Raw genomic sequence first — 21,522 nt, forward strand, 5'->3', positions numbered from 1 at the left:
ATGGCTTCGCTAGTTGATGGGTTTGTTGTTATCTTTTCTAGATGGGTGTGTGTGTTGATGAATGTAGATCTGATATTGGTGATCTTGTTTTTGAAATGGTCTGCTAGGTGGATGGCTGTTGGTGGGTGGATACCTTGGGTGGAGAGGTAAGGTTTGGTATCTGTGAGGTTCTTTACTAGATTAAATAGCTTTTTTGTGTCTGGGGTTTTTTTGCCTATCATTTTGGAGTAGTAGGCTTTTCGTTTTTCCTTGAGTTTGGTTTTGTATTGATTAATTTGGTATCTCCATGCAGTTTTAGTGTGTTCTAAACTCTTGTTTTTTCCCCATACTCTTTCTAGTTGTCTGCAGAGCTTTTTAGATTGGAGAAGTTCGGCGTCGAACCATTTATCAGAAGGTCTGCATATTTTGAATTTTAGTTTTTCTGGGGCTAGCTCATTTAGAATGGTTTCGCTTATGGATCTCCATTGGGATATAAATTCGTTGGGAGCTATGTTGGTGGTGGCATGGTCTGCTTTATCCCAGAATATGGAGGGTTCGATTTTTTGGCGTGTTTTGAAGGAGGTTTTTATTGGAGGTTGTTTGTTAATGCTTTGAGGCCAGTTGATGTCAAAGGTGTATTTATAGTGATCTGACCAAAGGGAGGGGTGCCATGCCCCATTAGAGATATTGATTTTGGGTTTGTGAGGATGTTGGGTCATATAAGCAGCAAGATCTAATTGGTGTCCTTTTTCGTGTGTGGATTGGGGATTGAGGATCTGGTAGTTTAGTGCATTGAGGTATGAGAGTAAATTTATTACTTGTTTTGAGGTGTGATCTTCTAGATGGAGGTTTATGTCTCCTAGGAGAAGGTATTCGTCAAGCGCTTGTTTGTTGTCATTCCATTTTCTTGGTGTTGAGTAACAGAGGATACATGTTAGTGTTTCTATGAGAGAATCATCGGATAGTTGACAGGCTAGGAGATCTAGGTGGGGAGTGGAGTGTTTGTCTAGGGTCTTTATATTGATGTTGTTTTTGAGTATGATGGCTAGGCCTCCACCATGTTTTTTTTTCCTGCAGATTAATTCAATTTTATAACCCATTGGGCAGAGTTCTGTGATGGAGGGATCAGATTCTGAGGTTAACCAGGTTTCGGATAGGAATAAGCAGCTTAGTTGTTTTTTAATTATCCAGTCCTTAATAAGGTCTGCTTTTGTGCTTATTGATCTGATGTTCATATATGCACAGGATAATGTAGTGTTAAGTGTTTGGGGAGTGGGTGAGCAGTTTGGGTGGAGGAGATTTTCTTTGGTTAGTGGGTGATAGTTGTGGTTTACCGATTTTGGTTTTAGGGTTGGTCTATTTCTCCAGTTGGTTGGTATGCTGATATGGTTGAGTGAGGAGCAGTCTATCAAGTTTCTGGGCGAGTATAGTTTTCTGGTAGGTGGAGGGAATCTATGGGATTTTGTTAAGGTTGGGATAGAGGATGTATGATATCCTTCTGCTTTTCTGTTGGTTAGGAGTAGGAAGAATATTAAATGTAGGAGTGTGATTGTAGATAAATTGGGAGGCATAGTGATTTTTGTTTAGGGAGTCAGAGAGTTTGGAGTTAGGTACTTGGTGTGCGGCTATCAATATTATGTAGGGTACTGCTGGTTCATGGGGAGCTAACAGTGTTAAGTAGGATTAAGGAGATCTATCAGTGGGATATAAGAGTATCGGTAGTAGCAATTTGTCTATGCTTGTCAGGTAGTTTTGGAGATAAACAGTACTATCAATTTAACAGGATCTATGAGGTTATGCAGAAATACAGTACTATCAGCTTGACAGGCTATATAAAGATATATGGTTATTTAGAGGATATCTAGTATTAATAGCTATCAGGCTTTAAGAGTGTATGTAGGTTCTTTTGGAGATAAATAGTATTATCATTTATCAATCTATATGTAGAATTATAGGTTATTAAACAGTATTATCACTTATCAATCTATATGTAGAAATACAAGTTAGTTAAGTAATACTATCACTTATCTAGCTATATGAAGAAATACATTTAGTAATTGTATGTCTCTAATGGAAATATATGCTTAACAGTTATTTATGCAGGTAGGCAGTTTTATTTTCAAGTCTATGGACTCCTGGTAGTAGCGGCTGGACCCGCTGCTGCTTAGGTGTATAAGCAATTGATTTCCCACTGCTGCTGATGTTTAAAGGCAGGCAGATTGATCTCTCCAACGGATTGCTTGGGGAGGAGCTCACATGCCTAGCTGTATCGTGGTAAAGGGCTCCCGGTAGTGGCGGCTGGTCTTGCTGCTGCTTAGGTGTAAAAGCAGTTGATCTTCTTAGCGGATTGCAGGGGGGGAAGAGTTCACACTCTTGGTAGGATCGGGTCTGTGGGCTCTCGGTGGTTGTGGCTGGTCCCGTTGCTGCTTAGGTGTAAAAGCAGTTGATCTCCACTGCTGCTGATATTTAAAAGCAGGCAGATTGATTTCTCCAATGGACTGCAGGGGGAGGAGTTCACACTCCTGGCAGGATCGGGTCTGTGGGCTCTTGGTGGTTGCGGTAGGTCTCGCTGCTGCTTGGATGTAAAAGCAGTTGTTTTTCTACTGCTGCTGATATTTAAAGCAGGTAGATTGATCTCTTAAACGGGATATAGGGGGAGGAGCTCACATGCCTGGTTGGATCAGGGCAAGGGCTCCTATTATAGGCAGCTGGTCTTGCTGCTACTTAGGTGTTAAAGCAGTTGATCTTCCTAGCGGACTGTAGGAGGTGTGGAGCTCACACTCCTGTCATGATCTGGTCTATGGGCTCTTGGTAGTTGCGGTTGGTCCCAATGCTGCTTAGGTGTAAAAGCAGTTGTTCTCCCACTGCTGCTGATATTTAAAAGCAGGTAGATTGATCTATCCAATGGACTGCTGGGGGAAGATCTTATATGTCTGGCTGGATCGTGGCTAAGGGTTCCCAGTAGTGGCGGCTGGTCCTGTTGCTGCTTAGGTTTAAAAACAGTTGATCTTCTTATCGGATTGTAGGGGGGGCGGATCTCACATTCCTGGCAGGTTCGGGTCTGTGGGATCTTGGTGGTTGCGGATGGACCCGCTGCTGCTTAGGTGTAAAAGCAGTTGTTTTCCCAATGCTGCTGATAATTAAAAGCAGGCAGATTGATCTCTCCAACGAATTGTATGGTGAAGAGCATACACGCCTGGCTGGATTGGGACAAAGGCTCTCGATAGTGGCGGCTGGTCTTGGTGCTGCTTAGGTGTAAAAGCAGTTGATCTCCTACTTCTGATGATATTTAAAAGCAAGCAGATTGATTTTTCCAACGGAATGCTGGGGGAGGAGCTCACATGCCTAGCTGTATCGTGGTAAAGGGCTCCCGGTAGTGGCGGCTCCCAGGGTATTTACTAAATGTCTACCAGTAGTCACAGTGTCACTTTGCAGACTAGGAGTCCATGTGTAACCCTGTCTAGATGATTGATTGGTGAAGAACATATTGAAGAACTGTGCTCAGGAGTCTATGCGGATGTGTTGGAGCTACAAGGGTTTGTTAACACTACTGTCTCAAACTTGAGATGTAACAAGACTAAAAAAATATGCACATGCTAAGTCTTGGAATACAATATAATACAACATGTAATATACAGCCTTATCTAAATTGTCTCACCAAGTTTCTTTGTATCACTTAAAACCAATTTTTAGGAGGAAAAGAGTCTCAGAAACCTTCTAGACAGTATAAATTAATATCAGTGGCTTTAATATATATTCTATTTTTTTTTTCATCAATCCTAAAACACTCAACTTTCAAAAAAAATTAATATAATGAATAATAGTGCTCATTGATGACTTATCAAAAATACTTCTTCCACATCATTTCATAACAAATAAAGCCCATAATCTACAAGATATATCCTCATTTATTGCAAAGATAGCACTTTGTTTTCATCACCCCACTGGACTTGCTTCATTGCTATCCCTGGCTTTGTCAGGGCTCTTCTCTTAGGGCCCATTTTGCAAAGCCGTGGTAGAGAGTCCCAGCACAGCAAATGCAATGCAACCCATAGGAATTAAATGGGCTATGTTGAATTTTCCGCGCGAAAATCACTACTAGTTTTCTAAATGGAGCCCTTAGTGCTGGCATAAACTGTAGCATAAATAATCAGAACTTAAAATTACTTCTTTTTATCAGCTGCATCAAATTAATGACTCACTGCTAGGTTGATTTCAGTTTTTGTGGGCTGCTTTGTAAAAGTGGCACTTCAGATGAACTCTAGACACTAGTCCATGCTCTATTATTACTTACTATGCTTTAAATAACCACATAAACTGATGTCAGAGATAACTGGCATCAGTACTAAGATTGATACGCCTTCATTTTGGCATCATGAAACCAAAAATGTTAAACATTTCTTTTTAATAACAAATTTATAAAATAGAACTTTGCAAAAATATACTCCATTCAATTTGCTTACACTATGTAACAAAATTTTATTTTATTTTTTGTTCCTGGATAAGAAATGCTCTTTTTTAATTGCCTATGCTTCAAAAAGTATAGGAAATGGCTATCATTCCCCTCAGACTTTGCTTTTGTGACCAGGACAGTGATAACGTGAAATTTACCTTTTTTTGCAGATCAATCCAGATTGATTCCAAGCTGAGTAAACTTAGGTGCCCTTTTACTAAAGTGCAAACATCCAGCAGATGCATTTTGCTATTTATGCAGCTAATTTATCAATATAAGAGGGAAAAAATATTCCATAGAAACTTCTGCTAAGATGGGTAATGCCTACAAGGAGTATTTCGGCATGCCTGTTGGGAATCAAGACAGATATTGGGCACCTCGCTTCACATGGGAGCGCTGCCAAAAAAACTCTGGAAGGTAATACAATTTTGTTTCTTATTAGGATTGTGGAATTTTCTGCTATAAAATTTCTTAGAATGCTTAATTTTAAAAATTATTTAAATTTTTAAAATTTCAGTGTACAATCATGTCGTATGTGAAATAAATGTATTTTTTTCATTACTACAATTTCATTTTGTTGTTCTACAGGATGGTACAGAGAGCCATGAAGTTTGCTGTCCCAATAATTTGGTGGGAACCCACTGACCACTTAAGCAACTGCTACTTCTGCATGGTGGACCCTTCCAAACATCAAACTGGCAAGCATTCATCTGCAATCACATATCCAGGCATTTCTTCATCACCCCGGTGCCACATTGCCCTGATCTCTCCATACCTACTCCCCTAGAAAGAGAGCAGCAAGACAGAGAGTGAGGGAGACCCAGTTTACAATATTAGTGGTGCAGCTGATGAGAGAACTCCATATTATCCAAACCAAAAAGACCTCAATGACTTAATCAGAGATCCTGGTCTCACCAAGTCCAATGCCAAGCTTGTGACATCTAGGCTCAAGCAGTGGAACTTGTTGGATGAAAGTGTGCAAGTAACAGATCAGAGGAAGCATCACCAAGCTTTTTTCACCTTCACACATCAAGATGGGCTCTGCTTCTGCTACAATGTGACCAGTCTGTTTGAGGCAATTGGAATCACCTGTAACCCAAAAGAGTTATGTCTCTTCATTGACAGCTCATCCAGGAGCCATGCTGTTTCATAATGGGAACAAGTACCCGCCTCTTCCACTGGCTCAATTAGTGCACCTCAAAGAGGATTACAACAGCATCAAGACCTTACGTAGGTGCCTTGAAGTATGATGAGTACTCATCAGAGACTTCAAAATGGTGGCATTCCTAATGGTCTCCAAGGTGGTTTTACTAAGTATCTCTGCTTTTGGTACAGCAGGGACACAAAGGCACATTACTAAAAAGAGGACTGACCACGGTGGCAAGTCAAATCCACGCAAGACAAATGCGCGCAGTCAAATCCACGCAAGACAAATACGTGCAGTCAATTTGGCATAACAGAATTGCATGCAGGACAATTAGGCGTAAATACAATCATGCACACGCTAATGAGCGCAACACAATAGCGCGCAAAGCAATCACACGCAGGATAAATGAGCACGAGACAACACGAGAGACATTTGCGCGCATGGGCAAGACAATTGTGCATGCGCAAAAAAATCACGCACACAACGTATCTACGTAGTAGTTACGTCGCATCTCAGAAATCTACACATGACCAATGCAGGATATAAACTGCAGAGAGAAGAGGTGAAAACCCCACAGCAAAGGAGAAAGAAAGACCAGGAGGGGAGAGGGGGGAGGGATGAAGCATGTTAGCTTAGGGTCAGATGAAGGGACACTGGGGCCATAGGAAGGAAACCACTGGGGCCATAGGAAGGAGGCACTAGGGGCAAAGGCCCACAATATAAAGAAGTAAATGGAAACACAATACTGAATATAGACCTGCACGCATGTGTCCATGTGCATTTGTCTTGCGCACTATTGTCTAGCGCGATAATAGCCTGCACACATGTGTCCACGTGCATTTGTCTTGCGCAATATAGACCTGCGCGCATGTATTTCGTGCTTCATTATCTTGCGCTCAAATGTCTGCGCATATTTGACTGCGCATTTGTGTTGTGCACAATTGACTATGAACTGCTGGCCAGAGCAGACAAAATTATCTGTGTGGAGAGAAATAACATCACATGGGAAGCAATGGTGGACCCCCGGAAGGTGCTGATGCCACCACTGCACATCAAATTGGGCCTAATAAAACAATTTGTCAAATAAGGAGTCGGCAGCCTTCCAAGAACCTTCAAGACATCTTACCTAATGTGTCTGAGGCAAAGGTCAAAGCTGGTGGCTTCATTGGACCACAGATAAAATCCTAGAGTGCAAGGAATTTCCCAAGAAGCTAACTAGGAAGAAGAAAGTGGCTTGGAACAGTTTTGTCACAGTGTTTCAGAGCTTTCTGGGCAATTACAAGACCGAAAACTACGTATTGTTGAGAATCTGGTGAAGAATTGCAGTAAAATGGGCTGTAGGATATCTCTCAAAGTCCATGTTCTTGATGGGTTATCTTTAGACATTCAAGGAGAACATGGGAGTATATTCAGAGGAGCAAGGTGAGCACTTCTACCAGGACATACTGGACTTTGAATGCCGCTACCAAGGACAATTTAATGAGAACATGACAGGAGACTACATCTGAGGGCTGATTTGTAAAAGTAAAGTAAAAATATAATTGCATATCTCAAAAAAACTGCTCACTTCTAAATCTTCTATGGTTATCTTTGTATAACTTCAGTATAAATACAAGTTAAGTGATTCATATGTTGCTTTTTATGACTATAAGAATGAAAAGATGAAAATTCAGCGTTCTCACGTTTTAAATAGGTAAATTGCAAAATTTGATTCTCCTGGTCACAAAAGCAAAGTTTTATGGAAATAACAGACATTTTCTATACTTTTTAGGCTTGAGCAATTAGGAAATTACACATACAATCCAGGAACAAAAATTTTGTTACATTCTGTACGGTTTCAATATCTTTAACCTATTAATCTGCTACACTTTTTTTGTTGCAATCCTTTCATTCTATTTCCTCTTCATTCTCATACTGACCATGAGATCATTAAAATATATGTTTATATTCTAAGCAGTGTTCAACTAATGATTTAAATTTGACAAGTTCAGTCATCCTTATCCTTAAATTCCTTTTTGTCATTATTACATATAGTTTGGCATATTGACACTTTATCATATAGTTATTGTGTCTTAGAATTACTAAATTGTTGCAAACTATATGCTTTAAAAAAACAAAACAAAGGGGTCGCAACCACAAAAAAAGCTAGACCCAAAAATGCAAAAAGTGGGGAAAAAACACATTAGACCAGGAGCTCACAATAAAAATATTGGACCACAGATTAGACCAGGAGCCCGCAATAAAAATATATTTATTTGATTATAAAAAGACAAGACAGCACAGTCCAGATGTAAATGGATATACAAAGAACCCAACATGTTTCTTGTAGCAGCTTCTGCCTTCTTCAGGAGCCCTTGAGGAAATCAAATCACAATGGTTGTATAATGGTATAATACAAACATTTTGCAGATATTTACACAGAGAGGTGAGATGAATGTGCCTGTAATATGCACAATGTGATATAATTGTGCATTACACTTTCTGAAACAAAAAAGTGACCAAATATGGTATAATAAAAAGTGTCCAATGTGGATGATACTGGAAAAGCTGACCAAAGGAGAATATATAATTGCATATTGTGTGAAGTGTAGGTTTAAAGGAAAAAAAGTGAAAGCATGTATGTCATGCACAATGTTTTGTTTTTGTGTTTCAAATGAAACGCTCGTCACACTGACATGGTGCACTTTTTCTAGTGTAAATGCTCAATCAGTGCCTTGCTAGTCCCACGAGGAAGGCATTTGCTGAAACTAGGATCCTAGCTGGGACTACAACAGAAGAGAGTTTCTCTTTGTTGGACTATTTTATGGACTAATAAATGTAGCATAACTGGGTGAATCGAGATATCTCACTTGCCTTTTTTGTGTGTGTGTGCATAAATTTATAAAACATTTGGCATATATATCTGTTATACATTTCATCATTAAACAAATAATGGAAAGTGTAGTGAATTTACCAAAATATATGTCACACAGAGATAATGCAAAAGCTAATAATAATTTGCTGCAAACCAAAAACAGAAGCAGTATATTAAATGCGGATCCTAATACAAGAGAATTGGAGAAAAGGCACAGTCTAATTCTTGATTCAGTTCAAATGGGTATGTTGAGTTCAATTCAAAAATAGTCCTCTGTTCTATTCAGAGTAACCTCTGCTCTAAGTCGCCCCTCTTCAACTGTTCTTGATGATTTTATATATAAAGAACCAGATCTCATTAACTGTGTATTGTTTCTCCATCCAGTGTTCAACCAGAGGTGCTGTTTTTACTTATCTTAAAACGCAACTATGGTGTTCAATTATCCTTGTGCGAACTTTCCTTTTAGTTTTGCCAACATAGAATTGGTTGCACTGGCATACAATAATGTAAACTACTGTACATTACTGGTATCAGTTACTTTAGAAGTTCAGATAATGAGATCTCCCAGGAGAAGGATGCCCAAAAACAGACGGGTTTTGAAAGGCAACACACCAAACATTTCTCACGAGCTCTGTGGCCTAGATGTTGGGTTCCTGTATCTCCGGAAGTGTCAAAGGGACTGATTTATTCCACAAATTTCTTCTATGTGTGTAGGCGATGTTAAGACATTTATCCTTGAAGCAATCGTGTGTTTCTAAAATATGCCAATTTTTCCTTATGATCCCTTGAATGTCATGAGAAAGATGCAAAAAGTTCAGTGTGCACACAAAATGGTGGATTCCTGGAATTATTCCAGTGATCAAGAGGTCTTCTCGATGTTGGTATTTTGATTTGAGATAACCTTCATGAATACATCTTTGGGGATAACCTCTTTGTTTAAATTTTGGATTCTTGAAATCTGCTGGTTCAGAACATAGTCATCGCAATCTTAGGAATTGTATTTTAGAATTTTGCTGTGAAAACTTGTGCAGTGTAAAAGGGGGGGGGGGAGTGTGTGCCACAGTGGTTAAAGCTACAGCCTTAGTATCCTGAGGTGGTAGACTCAAACCCACATTGCTCCTTGTGACCCTGGGCAAATCACTCAATCCCCTATTGTCTCAGGTATATTAGATACATTGTGAGCCCACCAGGACATACAGGAAAAATTCTTGAGTACCTGAATAAATTCAAATAAACCATTGTGAGCTCCTGTGGGAGAATGGTATCAAAATTTGAATAAATAAATAAATAAATTTCTGTCCATCAGTTTTAGGTTAACATCTCTGGTGTTGATCCATTCAAAGAACATCTTTAAACAGGTGACATCTCTTTTCCATAAGATGAAAATATAATCTACGTATCGTTTATATATTTCTAATTTCAATTAGAAATGGGTGATTTTGCAATAATGACTCTTCAAAATGGTCAACATATAGATTAGTAATATCAGGGGTCATGGATGCCACTATTGCAATTCCCTTGATTTGTTGATAAAATCTATGTTTGAAACAGAAGTAATTCTGAGTTAAGGCCAGAGTAGCAATTGTAAGTATAAACCGATTTGAGATGCAATGTGGCGCTTCTCTGTTATCCAACATTTTTTTCTACAATAGCGAGTGCTTCTGTTTGAGGGATGTTTGTGTACAGAGATTCAATATCCAGGGTAAAAAGCTATATATCACTAAGATCCACATCAAAGTCATCAATAGAGTGATCATGTGTGCGGAGTCCCACATGTACTTGTATGATGCTATTTTAGGAATGAATAATCGTAAGAAGTAATCTACAAAATCAGATAGTGGTTCAAGAACAGATTGATCTGTCAGGTAGATTGTTCAATGGTTTATGCATTTTAGGAAGTACATATAGGTAGGAATATCTGGATGTTCCACGTTGAGAATTTTTTTCACATTAGAGGTAATAAATCTTAGTGTGTATTATGCAACTTCGACAATCTCTTTGATATCCTCCTGTAAATATAGCATAGGATCAGTATCCATAATTTGTCTATAATTACACCATCTTATGTCACTTTTTTTGCACAGTTATATTAATATGTGTGTATCAGGCACATTCATCTCGCCTCTCTGTGTAAAAATTTGCAAAATGTTTGTACCACCATTGTGATTTGATTTCCTCAAGGACTCCTTAAGAAGGCAGAAGCTGCTGAAACACAAACCATGTTCGGGTCCTTTTTATATCCATTTACATCAACATTAACAAGCTCATAATTGAAAAATAATTATTTTAATTGGCCAATAGGCACCTACCCAATCTGAAAAAGGTAGTGCCTATCGCATGGTGCTTAGATGTGCTTAACGCCTAAATGGGCATGTTTTAGGGGCAGAGACACATAGGTGCTGCTAGGCGCGATTCTCTGAGGTACTTGGGCTCATGTAATGTAGGCCAGTAAACCCCTGGCCTACATTATTGGTGCTTAAGTTTTTTGTTAGGTGCAATTCTGTAAATGGTGCCTAATTGTGATTGACAAATGTCCGGCACCAATTTTCTAGGCATCGACTGATTTAGATGCCGTTTACAGAATCTGTCCCAATATATTTATGTGATGGTGTATCCATGTACCAAACTATACGTAGGAATGACAAAGAATTTAAGGTTAAGGATAACTGAACATAAAGCAAACTTAGAGATCAAAAGTGAAAGAACTGTTAGTTGAACTGTTTAGAATAATCATTTGTTTAATGATCTCATGTATATGATTGATGTAGACTCAGTATGGGAATGAGGAGGAAATAGAATGAAGAAATTGCAACAAAAGAAAATGTAAAGGCTTAATAGGTTAAAGACATAATAACCAGATTAAATGAAGTTTGTGTTTTGTAAATTTGATGTTAAGAAGAAATGTTTAACATTTTCGTTCATTCTGTCAAAATGAAGTTCATCAGTCTTAGATGCAAGTTGATCTTATCTCTGATATCAGTTAATGTGGTTATTTAATGTGCAGTAAGTAATTACAATGCATTCACTGGCATATAGAGATTGTCAGAGGCACCATTTTTGCAATACAGCCTATGTGAAACTGAAATCAACGTAGCAGTGAGTTGTTAATGTGGAAAAATGTTTGAGGATAAATGTAGCAGCTGATAAATGGGAGTAATTTTAAGTATTGATTATTTAGGTCACAGTTTGTGCCTGCACTAAAGAATGATAAAGCTGGGAACAATGGTGAAACTGGTCCTGTCAGGTGATGAAAAATAAGTGCTGGCTTTGCAAAAAATGAATTTGTCCTGTAGATTATCTAATATAATAAAACGGTAAGCCGCGCATGCGCACTTCCTAAGCGTGGGTCCGTTTTCCGTGAGCTGTAGCGACCCATAGGAAGTGCGCATGCGCGGCTTACGGTCTGGCCTCACGCGAGGCAAGACAACTGCGCGCCCTTCTCTGCTCTCCACCTGCAGAGCGGCGGCTGCCGCCTGCTAGCACACCCTGCCCTCTCCAAGCCAGGACCGCAGCCAGCCAACGATCGCCTCCACAGCGCGGAACAAGTCGACGACTCCCCCCCTCCCGCACCAACCGCTGCCGCTCCTGTTTGAAGCGGCCTGATGAGGTTCGCGGGTGGCTGTAGCGAACCTCGCAGGCCGCTCTCCACATGAAGCACGTTCCCTCTGACGCAATCGCGTCAGAAGGAACATGCTACCATATGGAGAGCGGCCTGCGAGGTTCAAAACAGCCGCCCATGAACCTAAGCAGGCCACTTTGAACAGGAGCGGCAGCGGCGGCACTCCCCCCTCCTTTCAGCGGCCGGCAAACAACATGGAGGACTGCTTCCGGGAGGAATCTGCTTCCAGCCTCATATCTCAGGCCTGACCCGCGACTCAAAGGGGAAAGGATATGCTGGATGGAGGGAGCAAGACAGATACTGATTAGAAGACTGAAGATAAAGGGGGAAGAGAGAGAAAGAGAAGATGCTGGAAGGGAGGAGTTAGCAAAAAAAAAAAAAAAAAACCCCCAAAAAAACCTACCAAAAAAACAAACAACTGGAGAAATAGAAGCAGATAGAGATGCAGAAAAATAAATGGAGGAAAACTGAAAGATAAGGTTAAAGTCTGAGATGAATGTAGGAGAGGAAGTGAAGACAGGAATGAGAGAAGAGCCAGATAGACTGCAAACCCTGGTAAGAAAATTGAGAGAAGAGAGCAGAAACTGGGATAAACATGAATAAAATGGCCAGACAATAAAAGTAGAAAAAAAGAATTTTATTTTTAATTTCATTAACAGAAAATGCAGTTTTACTGTAAATTTGCACTGCTTTCTTTTTATATTCCAAAGTGTATAGTGTGTTTTCTCTTTCTCTGGTGTTGAACTGCATATTGCTGGACAGGGGGAGCAGGAAGAGGTGCTGATGGACAAGGGGGGAATGAAGGGAGGCCTACTGCTGGACAGGGGGAGCAGGAAGAGGTGCTGATGGACGAGGGAGTAGGAAGAGGGGTGAGGTAAAATAAAGGGAGAAGGGCTGCTGTTGGATAAGGTGAGCAGTGATGGGGTGGGGGAGGTAAAAGGGAGGGAGAATGAACAGGGGGAGCAGACAAGGGGTGGTGGTGGACAGCCAAGGAAAAAAAAGAAAGAAAGATAGAAATACAGAAAGCGGCTAAGGAGAGAGAAAAAGAAATAAAGACAGACACACACACACATATTCTAGCACCCGTTAATTTAACGGGCTATAAGACTAGTGAACTATATTTGTTAAGTGATGTGGGAAAAAGTGTGTCTCCATGAAAATCCTCACTTGAGTCGAGACAGGTCATAGTTCATCAAAGTTTTATTATTTATTGTTGTTAGAATGCACCGTTGCACACCAGGGTTTCTCCCATTTTCACTCTGGTTTTTCTCAGTTCCAAGCAAAAACATACTTCACTTAAACTCGAGAAGAAAAAAAAAACACTCCAGTAATTAGTCGAAACCACAATTCCTTTTAGTTACCCTCTTTGGTTTAGGCACTTGTGCAGTTTCAGTGATTAGCTCAGACTGCAATCCCCACAATGCCTTTCATTCACCTTCCTCTGTTTAGACAGCTGTGCAGTTCATTAGCAAATTTAATAGTTTGTTCTATTATGCACACTTCTGAAGGCTAAGTTCTGGTTGGTCTCATACACAGTGAGCTTATACTATGCACTTTGCGGGGTGGGTGTGAGACATCCCTAGATGTTTTGGCCACTCGACCCTGCAATAGTACAGAGCCTGCTCAAACAGTGAGACATATAATCACAGTTCAAAAGGAAAAAATTCTCACCAAACAGGGCGAGGCTTTCTATAACCTAGCACTCTCTAATGCAGCCAGCTAGATTTAGCAGGAACACCTCCCCCCCCCCCCACACACACACACAAAACAACAACCACAATTTAAGATTCATTCTTGCCTTGCAGTATGTATTGCTTAGACCCACTCCATGAGTTCTGGTCCATTTCAGCATTCCACTCATTGGGCTCTTGCTGGATCGACTCCCCTTGGGAGTTTAGGTCAGCTACCGACAGTTTCCCCTGGTGGCTCTTCCATTTCCATATCAGGAGGGGTGTTAATGAGAGGTGTGCTGTTGAACTTCTCCCCTCCTGAGCCCTCTGGGCTGATTTTATGTTCCCTGTTGCTAAGGGAGTGCACGATTCACCCAAACTCCTTTGGCCACCAGATTTCAGGTGTTTCAGGAATTCCCTCATGTGTTCCTCAGGGCTTGTAAAGGGCTGTTTTCCCTTCCCCCACCTGAATTCTTCTAAGTCAAGGAAAGTTTTTTACTCGGGAGCTTCGGCTTTCCATAGCTTCTCTTTTTTCTACCCCTCCCCCCAACCATATTCCTATTGGGGCTCAGGTTACTAGCATGCTTCCTAAGCCAAGAAATATAAGCTATTTTTTTTTCTCTATCATACAATCTGGTTTGAGCATTGAGAATGTTTTACCAGCATGTGTGGTGTGTCTGCCATAATATTTTTTTTTAAAGTTGAGGTTTTTGGATCAATGAAAACAATAGAATCTATATTAAAGACAATGATACTAATTAATAGTGTGTAAAATGTTTGAGATCCTTTTCTCTTAACAATTTTTTTTTTAATCAACTACCCCAATTCTCATCTGCCCTGAGTTCAGAAATTGGATTTTATAGGAGCCCTGCTAGACATGGTACAAATGCAAGCTTTTCTCCCACTGGTGTAAGCAGATGTCTGCTGTGAACTTGAGTTGAAAGAGAAACGAGAGCAACAGGTCACAGCTCAGCAAATGTTGAGGTTGCTGAGCCACATGGCTTTCACTTGCATATCACTCCATTGGCATGTTTTCATATGAGAACTGCTCAGTGGACCCTAGTTTTCCAGTGGTCTTGCCTCAGGAACTTAGCAGATGTCAACTGAGTAACCCCAGAGCTGGCTCAGTCTCTCCTCTGCTGGACAGTTGGGCCCAATTTGACCCTAGCACTGCCATGCCAAGTTCCTCAGACTAGTGCTACCCGATTCAGGAAAAATAATTTTGATTCAATTCGATTCAGCCTACTGAATTGATTTTTCAATTTCGATTTGATTTTCCTGCCCAATTGGGTGTTTTTTTTTCCAAACATCCTGGTGGGTTTATTTTATAGCCTTTTCACCCTTTTATAGCCTCTTCACCCCCTTTGCCTTCTCCTAACCACACTGGCGCTGTGGTGTAAACAAAATAAGCAAACAAAAAAAACTTTTCTTCTCTCTCTTAAATCCTAGCTCACATTTGCAGTCTAACACCAGGCAGGCAGGATACACGTTTCAAATCTGACATATTGTAATTACAAAAGGGAAAATATAATTAGTTTTTCTACCTTTTGTTGTCTGGTCATTCAAATCTTGTTGGTCCCAGACTCTGGTTGTCTTCTGATAACTTGCTTGCCAGGGTCTCCTTCTTTCTTCTTTCTCTGTTCTAACCAGCCATCTGCCATCTCTGTCCTCCCCTTCCGTTTCTCTTCCCTCCCCCAGAGGTCTGGCATCTTCCTTTTTTTCCATCTCCATCCACAGATCCATCTTTTCTTAACTTCCATTTCCCTTCCCTCCCCCAGGGTCCAGCATCTCTCCCTTTCGTTTCCCAACTACCCTCCTATCCAGTATCTCTACCCCCCTCCACATCATCCCTTGTGTCCAACTTCTCTCCCTTTCTGTTTCTTCCCTCCCTAAATCCCATTGTCCATCATCTCTCTTCCTCTCCTCTATTTTCAGACCCATTATTTTTCCCCCCCTCAAAGTCCGGCATATGCACATCTCTTTGAACCCCCCTTCCCTCCCTCCCTCCGTGTACTTCTACACCAGGACCCCCCTCCTCTGGTCTATCCCCCCCCTCGAAGGCCTACATCTCCCCCGAAGATCTGCCTGCCTGCCTGTCCCCCCCCTTTGAAGGCCTGCATCTCCCCCCCGAAGGCCTGCCTGCCCCCCCTTTGAAGGCCTGCCTGCCCCCCCCTTTGAAGGCCTGTATCTCCCCCGAAGGCCTGCCTGTCCCCCCTGAAGGCCTGTCCGCCCCCTTTGAAGGCCTGCATCCCCCCAAAGGCCTGTCCCCCCCCCCCTTTGAAGGCCTGTCCCCTCACCTTTGAAGGCCTGCATCCCCCTGAAGGCCTGCATCACCCAAAGGCCTGCCTGTCCCCCCTTAAGGCCTGTCCCCCCCCTTTGAAGGCCTGCTTCTCCCCCCGAAGGCCTGTTCCTCCCTTTGAAGGCCTGCCTGCCTGTCCCCCCCCCTTTGAAGGTCTGCAACCCCCCCTCCGAAGACCTGCCTGTCCCCCCCCCCTTTGAAGGCCTGCATCTCCCCTGAAGGCCTGTACCCTCCCTCCCCCGGAAGACTGTACCCCCCAGAAGGCCGCACCCTCCCCAAAGGACTACATCACCTCCTTGCGTCTTCTCCACTGGCCTCCTGAATCAATCTTCTTAACTTCAGCAGCCTGCAATAAGACATCAGAGAAGGGGCAGGACCAAGGCAGAGAGAAGACGCTCCGAAACCGTTCAGCAGCTTGCAATGATCGCTAGCGCCAGTGTTTTGATACTATCCTTTTTCTAAATAGGGATCTATTATGTGTCTACAAAAATACCTCCCTTATATTAAATTTTCAAATTCTTAATTAGAAACAGTGATGAAGTTTTCTCATATCAGACTTATCTCCATTAATCATACATTTAAAGTTCTTTATAGAGGAGAGGCCTCTCCTCTATAAAGAACTTTAAATGTGTGATTAATGGAGATAAGTCTGATATAAGAAAACTTCATCACTGTTTCTAATTAAGAATTTGAAAATTGAATATAAGGGAGGCATTTTTGTGGATTTATGATTGATCTCTCTTTATTCTATATACATTGTTTTTGATCTATTATGTGTCTCCCATATATTTTTGAATTTTGTTATTGTTTTTGTCTCCACTATTCCCATCTGGATGGCATTCCAGGGCATCCACCACCCTTTTCAGCATACAAACGCCTGCATGGAAGAAGTTTATGTTCCATGTGTTGCCTTTATAAAATAGGTACAGAATCTACCCCTAAATGCCTTTCCTGTTATAAAATTTGCCCACCCTCCACCCCATGTACAAAATCAGATCATCTTAGGTAATAGTCTTAATGCTTTTGGACTTCACCTTTTGAATTGCATGCCCCTTTGTGTACTAGTGTTTGAACTTTTAGTCAATTTGGATCATTGGCTAACCATCCACAATCACTATTCAATCTTTATAGAAATTATATTTCAAGCCGCATAAAATTAGTATATAATGTTAGTTTTACACTTAATCTTTGTTTTTAGTGTTCACTTTTTATATAACATTTGAGATGGGTCTTATAAGCTGAAATACTGTTAAAAGATGGTATCAATGAATCTCTTTAGAAAGTTGTCTTATCTGTTTTCCACAGCTATGATTCAATGAGGTTTGTCACCTCAAAATGTTTATTTCAGTCATTTTTCCATTTTTATAATGTCTTCATATGTAAACATTAAAAAAATTTTTATTGCAGAAAACAAAGAATGCCCTGTTGGAAAGCATGTCAAAGAAGAGAAAGACCAAAACAGTTCAGAGTCATTGAATTGCAAAACATCTCCTCTTATTTCTCAGAATGAGCAAGGTTCAACACTGCGAGATTTGCTGACCACAACAGCTGGCAAACTACGACTGGGTTGTACAGATGCTGGCATTGCTTTTGCTCCCGTTTACTCTGCAGGATCTCCAGTGAGTGCAACCAGAGTTTAATGAATGTGGGAAATAGAAAAGCTTTAGTTTTGAGTTCATTTATTGGCATGCACTTGAGTAGTTTCAGATGGCTTTCATTTTTCTGTACAGGAGAATGTGACAATGAGCAGATCTTGCACATTCATACTTTCTTTGTGAGTCACTTGTATTCTAACTATCGAATGGCAGGCTAATTTTGTAAATTACTTCTGAAAATGAAAGCTTATCAAGCTGAAATTCACAACATTAAAAACCTAAGTGGATTAGAAGTTTTGTGCTTCATATGACTTGATGCTTCAACCATATTTCCAGTCATAATTATCACCCGATAACTTTTCACAATGGCCTATTTTCCCATAGTTGAACCTTGCATCGATATGAGGCCATATGTAATAGGGTTGAAAAGGGGATTCACAGTCATGACTTTGTTTTATTGTTTTGTTTCCCTTTTCTGTTCACACAAAACATCTAGAGCAGTGGTTCCCAACCCTGTCCTGGAAGAACACCAGGCCAATTGGGTTTTCAGGCTAGCCCTAATGAATATGCATGAAGCAAATTTGCATGCCTATCGCTTCCATCATATGCAAATCTCTCTCATGCATATTCATTAGGGCTAGCCTGAAAACCCGATTGGCCTGGTGTTCCTCCAGGACAGGGTTGGGAATCACTGATCTAGAGAACATAAATGGAGTTCCTTGAGACAAATTAAAAGTATTACTCTGTTTGCTTCAAAGTAGAAAATAACATGGGGACAAATTTTTCCCCGTCCCCATGGGAACTCATTTTCCTGTCCCGGAGAGTTCTTTCCCTGTCCCTGCCCCTTCCTGCAAGTTCTGTCCTCATCTGCACAAGCCTCAAATACTTTAAAATTATAAGTGTTTGAGGCTTGTGTGGTTAAGGCAGAGCTTACAGGAATGGGGCAGGGACAACGATAAAACTCATAAGGATGGGGAAATTGAGTTTCTGCGGGGACGGGGAAAAATTTGTCCCTATGTCACTCTCTGCTTCATATATAATAATAAACAAAACACTTTCACAAAGATGGAATACGATGATGGTATAACGGTAATAAAGCACAAGCAAAAGACCAGTCTTGACAGAGGAAAAAGCCTCAGACAGGGGTCCGCCCACTTCCACAAGGGTGGAATATTGGTGTTCGAGCAATCACGTCACTGGCTCAAAACCTCCTTTTAAAGATGGTCCAAGCAATATGCTATGTTGGTAATTGCTTTGAAAAATTGAGTGAAATAGAAGAAAAAAACTTATCTTTCTTTCTTAAGGATCGGTACACGGTAGGCGTCCGAATGAGAGTGCGATCGGACATGTTACACCCTGAGGCAGCTTAATAGTGAAATGCTGGCCATCGTTGGTGTACCGATCCTTAAGAAAGAAAGATAAGTTTTTTTTCTTCTATTTCACTCAATTTTTCAAAGCAATTACCAACATAGCATATTGCTTGGACCATCTTTAACAGGAGGTTTTGAGCCAGTGAAGTGACCTCTCGAACACCAATATTCCACCATTGTGGAGGTGGGCGGACCCCTGTCTGAGGCTTTTTCCTCCGTCAAGACTGGTCTTTTGCTTGTGCTTTATTACCGTTATACCATCATCGTATTCCATCTTTGTAAAAGTGTTTTGTTTATTACTAGTGTTTTTCACAATATCCGAGTGTTTTTTGCTATATTCTCTGCTTCATAGCCATTTGACCTAGTATTCTAAGCCTGAGGGACCAGGAGCCTGACTCTTGACTCCTTTATGCCATCAACAAAAGACTTATTTATCTGACTGTTTACTTTGGGGCACATTAGAGCTGTTGACTGACTGCAAGCAGGGTTCACGCTGAAAAATTGCTGCAGAATGCAAATCAATGAGCATGTAAATTACTGCTGCATTAAAATTGTGGCAGTAATTTGCAGTTCATTCAGATATGTCCCCCTTCCTGTCAGTGCTTGGACTGTGATTGACTCAAACACTGAGAAAGGGTGACAAAAAATATATATATATCCCTCCTTCCTGTCTCCTGACCATCTCTGGTAGTCTAATGGCCCACCCCCCCACCCCCAATAATAAAATAAACCTAGTTTCTAGTGGCACCCTCCCATCCCTTCCTGAGCCCGCCACTGTACCTTTGAAGAGAGGAAGGAACAGTACTCACTTGCAACCATCTAGAAAAATGACAGCATCTTGCCTGGCTTGCATCTTGCCTGGCCTGCAGTAATCACCTGGCCAGAGGTGTGGGTCTGTCTTGGGTTTTACTTTCTGCAGGATAGCAAATTTGCCACATTTGTATGTATGGAATACAATTGCAATAAAGGTAACTCAAGGGGTAACCCTTTCTACATTGCTGTCCTGCAATAAAATTGAGCTAAGCACACGGGAAACTTTCTGCATCAGCCACTCTGTATACTAGTTGCTCAAATTAAGTTTCTAGTGCAATAGATGTGTCATTGTGAAGAGTAGGGTATTCTCCCCATGCTCGCAAGCCGTGCAGAAGGAATCCATTCCAGGTTTTCAGCTCCTCTTCTCACAGAGGGCTCTGTTACTCCATTCAGTTTTTCTTTTTGCATGTGAGCTGGAAGGTGTTTTACTGATCTCTGTATATTTCTTTATTAATTTTTGCAGTTCTTGTGGCTATCTGTGCACCAGAGCTCCCAAGTTTGAGAGAGACCTTTGCCTGCATGGAGAAGCAGCAGACTTGGCTCTGAAGCTTGGTGGGTAATTCCTTGGGAGGGGGGGGATCTCTTTGGACAGCCTGCAGAGATTTTGTGGAGCTTGGGATCTGTCTTACCTTAGCTCGCCTACTGAATTGCAGGCTCTTCAGCGTGGGTTGTTAGGCATCTGCAGAAGACTCAGCAGGGCTCTTCAGTGTGCCGGCTGTGATTTTGCCTTCTTCCCTTCATGTGGGTTTTGAGGACCCTTCTGACAAGGATTCAGAAGACAACAGGTCAGTCTGTAAGACTTTGCTCTCACAGTGCGAGTCTTCTCTGTTGGGAGATATGGGGTTGCATACAGGAATGAGTGCACAGGATGCAGTGGGTCTCTCAAGGGGAAGATCCCACTGTATGTTGGTTGTTCAAGCCTTCAGCACTATTAGAGATCATAGTTACAGTTTAGACTTCCAGCAAGCTCCTTCCACTTTATGTTTTTTTCCTACATCTCTTTTTTCCCGGCATCCTGATATGAGCACTGGGATGCTCCTGAGGGCTCTTTAAAGGTAGCTAAAACAATGTCTAGGCTGTATCCTATGACACAGGAGTGTCGGTGTTCACTCAGCCTAAGGTGGATTAATTGGTGGCTCAGGTAACCAAGCTGCACATCCCTGCCAAATGAGGGAGATGTAGTGTTAAAGGATACACTAGATCGCAGAGTGGATGTGGTTCTAAATTGGCAGTTTGAAGCTTTGGCTTTAGAATTCAAAGCAGATACAGCAGCCTTGTTTGTGGCATGTGCTTGTCATTCCAAGATGTGTGGGCTTAACCCTGGTAGAGGGCGAACATTTTCCCTAGCTTATGTTAGCAGGGGAGGATTATGTGAGAAATCTCTGCTTATTCCATTTCAGCCCGCAGAATGCTCTGGATCAGGCAATGAGTAGGGACTTTTGCCTCTAGGGCTACCCTCAGCAGACTCTTTCAAAGGGCAATTGTTTAGAAGAGGTCTGGAAGACCTGATTGCCAGTATGGCAGATCGCCGGCCCAAACCTCTGGCTGACAGACCATGAGCCTCTAGAGGTTCTGGGTAGTCTAATGTTCATAATTTAGGCACTTTCAATAGTACACAGGAGGAGGCTCAGCTAAGAGATCCTATCATGAATCATGACAGGACCTAGGCATCACAAAGCCTCTGGTTCTAATCCTGCTTTAACCTCTAAGTAAGCACTATGAT

At 41.4% G+C, this 21,522-nt stretch overlaps 1 protein-coding gene across 1 annotated transcript in view; it reads left to right on the forward strand.

The window, feature by feature from the left end:
• The window catches only part of JMJD1C (jumonji domain containing 1C), a 593,631-nt gene that overhangs the window by 532,486 nt on the left and 39,623 nt on the right, over window positions 1-21,522 (forward strand). Inside the window, 1 exon segment of the mRNA XM_033941997.1 lies at window positions 17,429-17,640. Coding sequence (XP_033797888.1) covers window positions 17,429-17,640 — 212 coding nt within the window.

This window comes from Geotrypetes seraphini, chromosome 4 (assembly GCF_902459505.1).
Source record: "Geotrypetes seraphini chromosome 4, aGeoSer1.1, whole genome shotgun sequence".
Taxonomy (NCBI): Eukaryota; Metazoa; Chordata; class Amphibia; order Gymnophiona; family Dermophiidae; genus Geotrypetes; species Geotrypetes seraphini.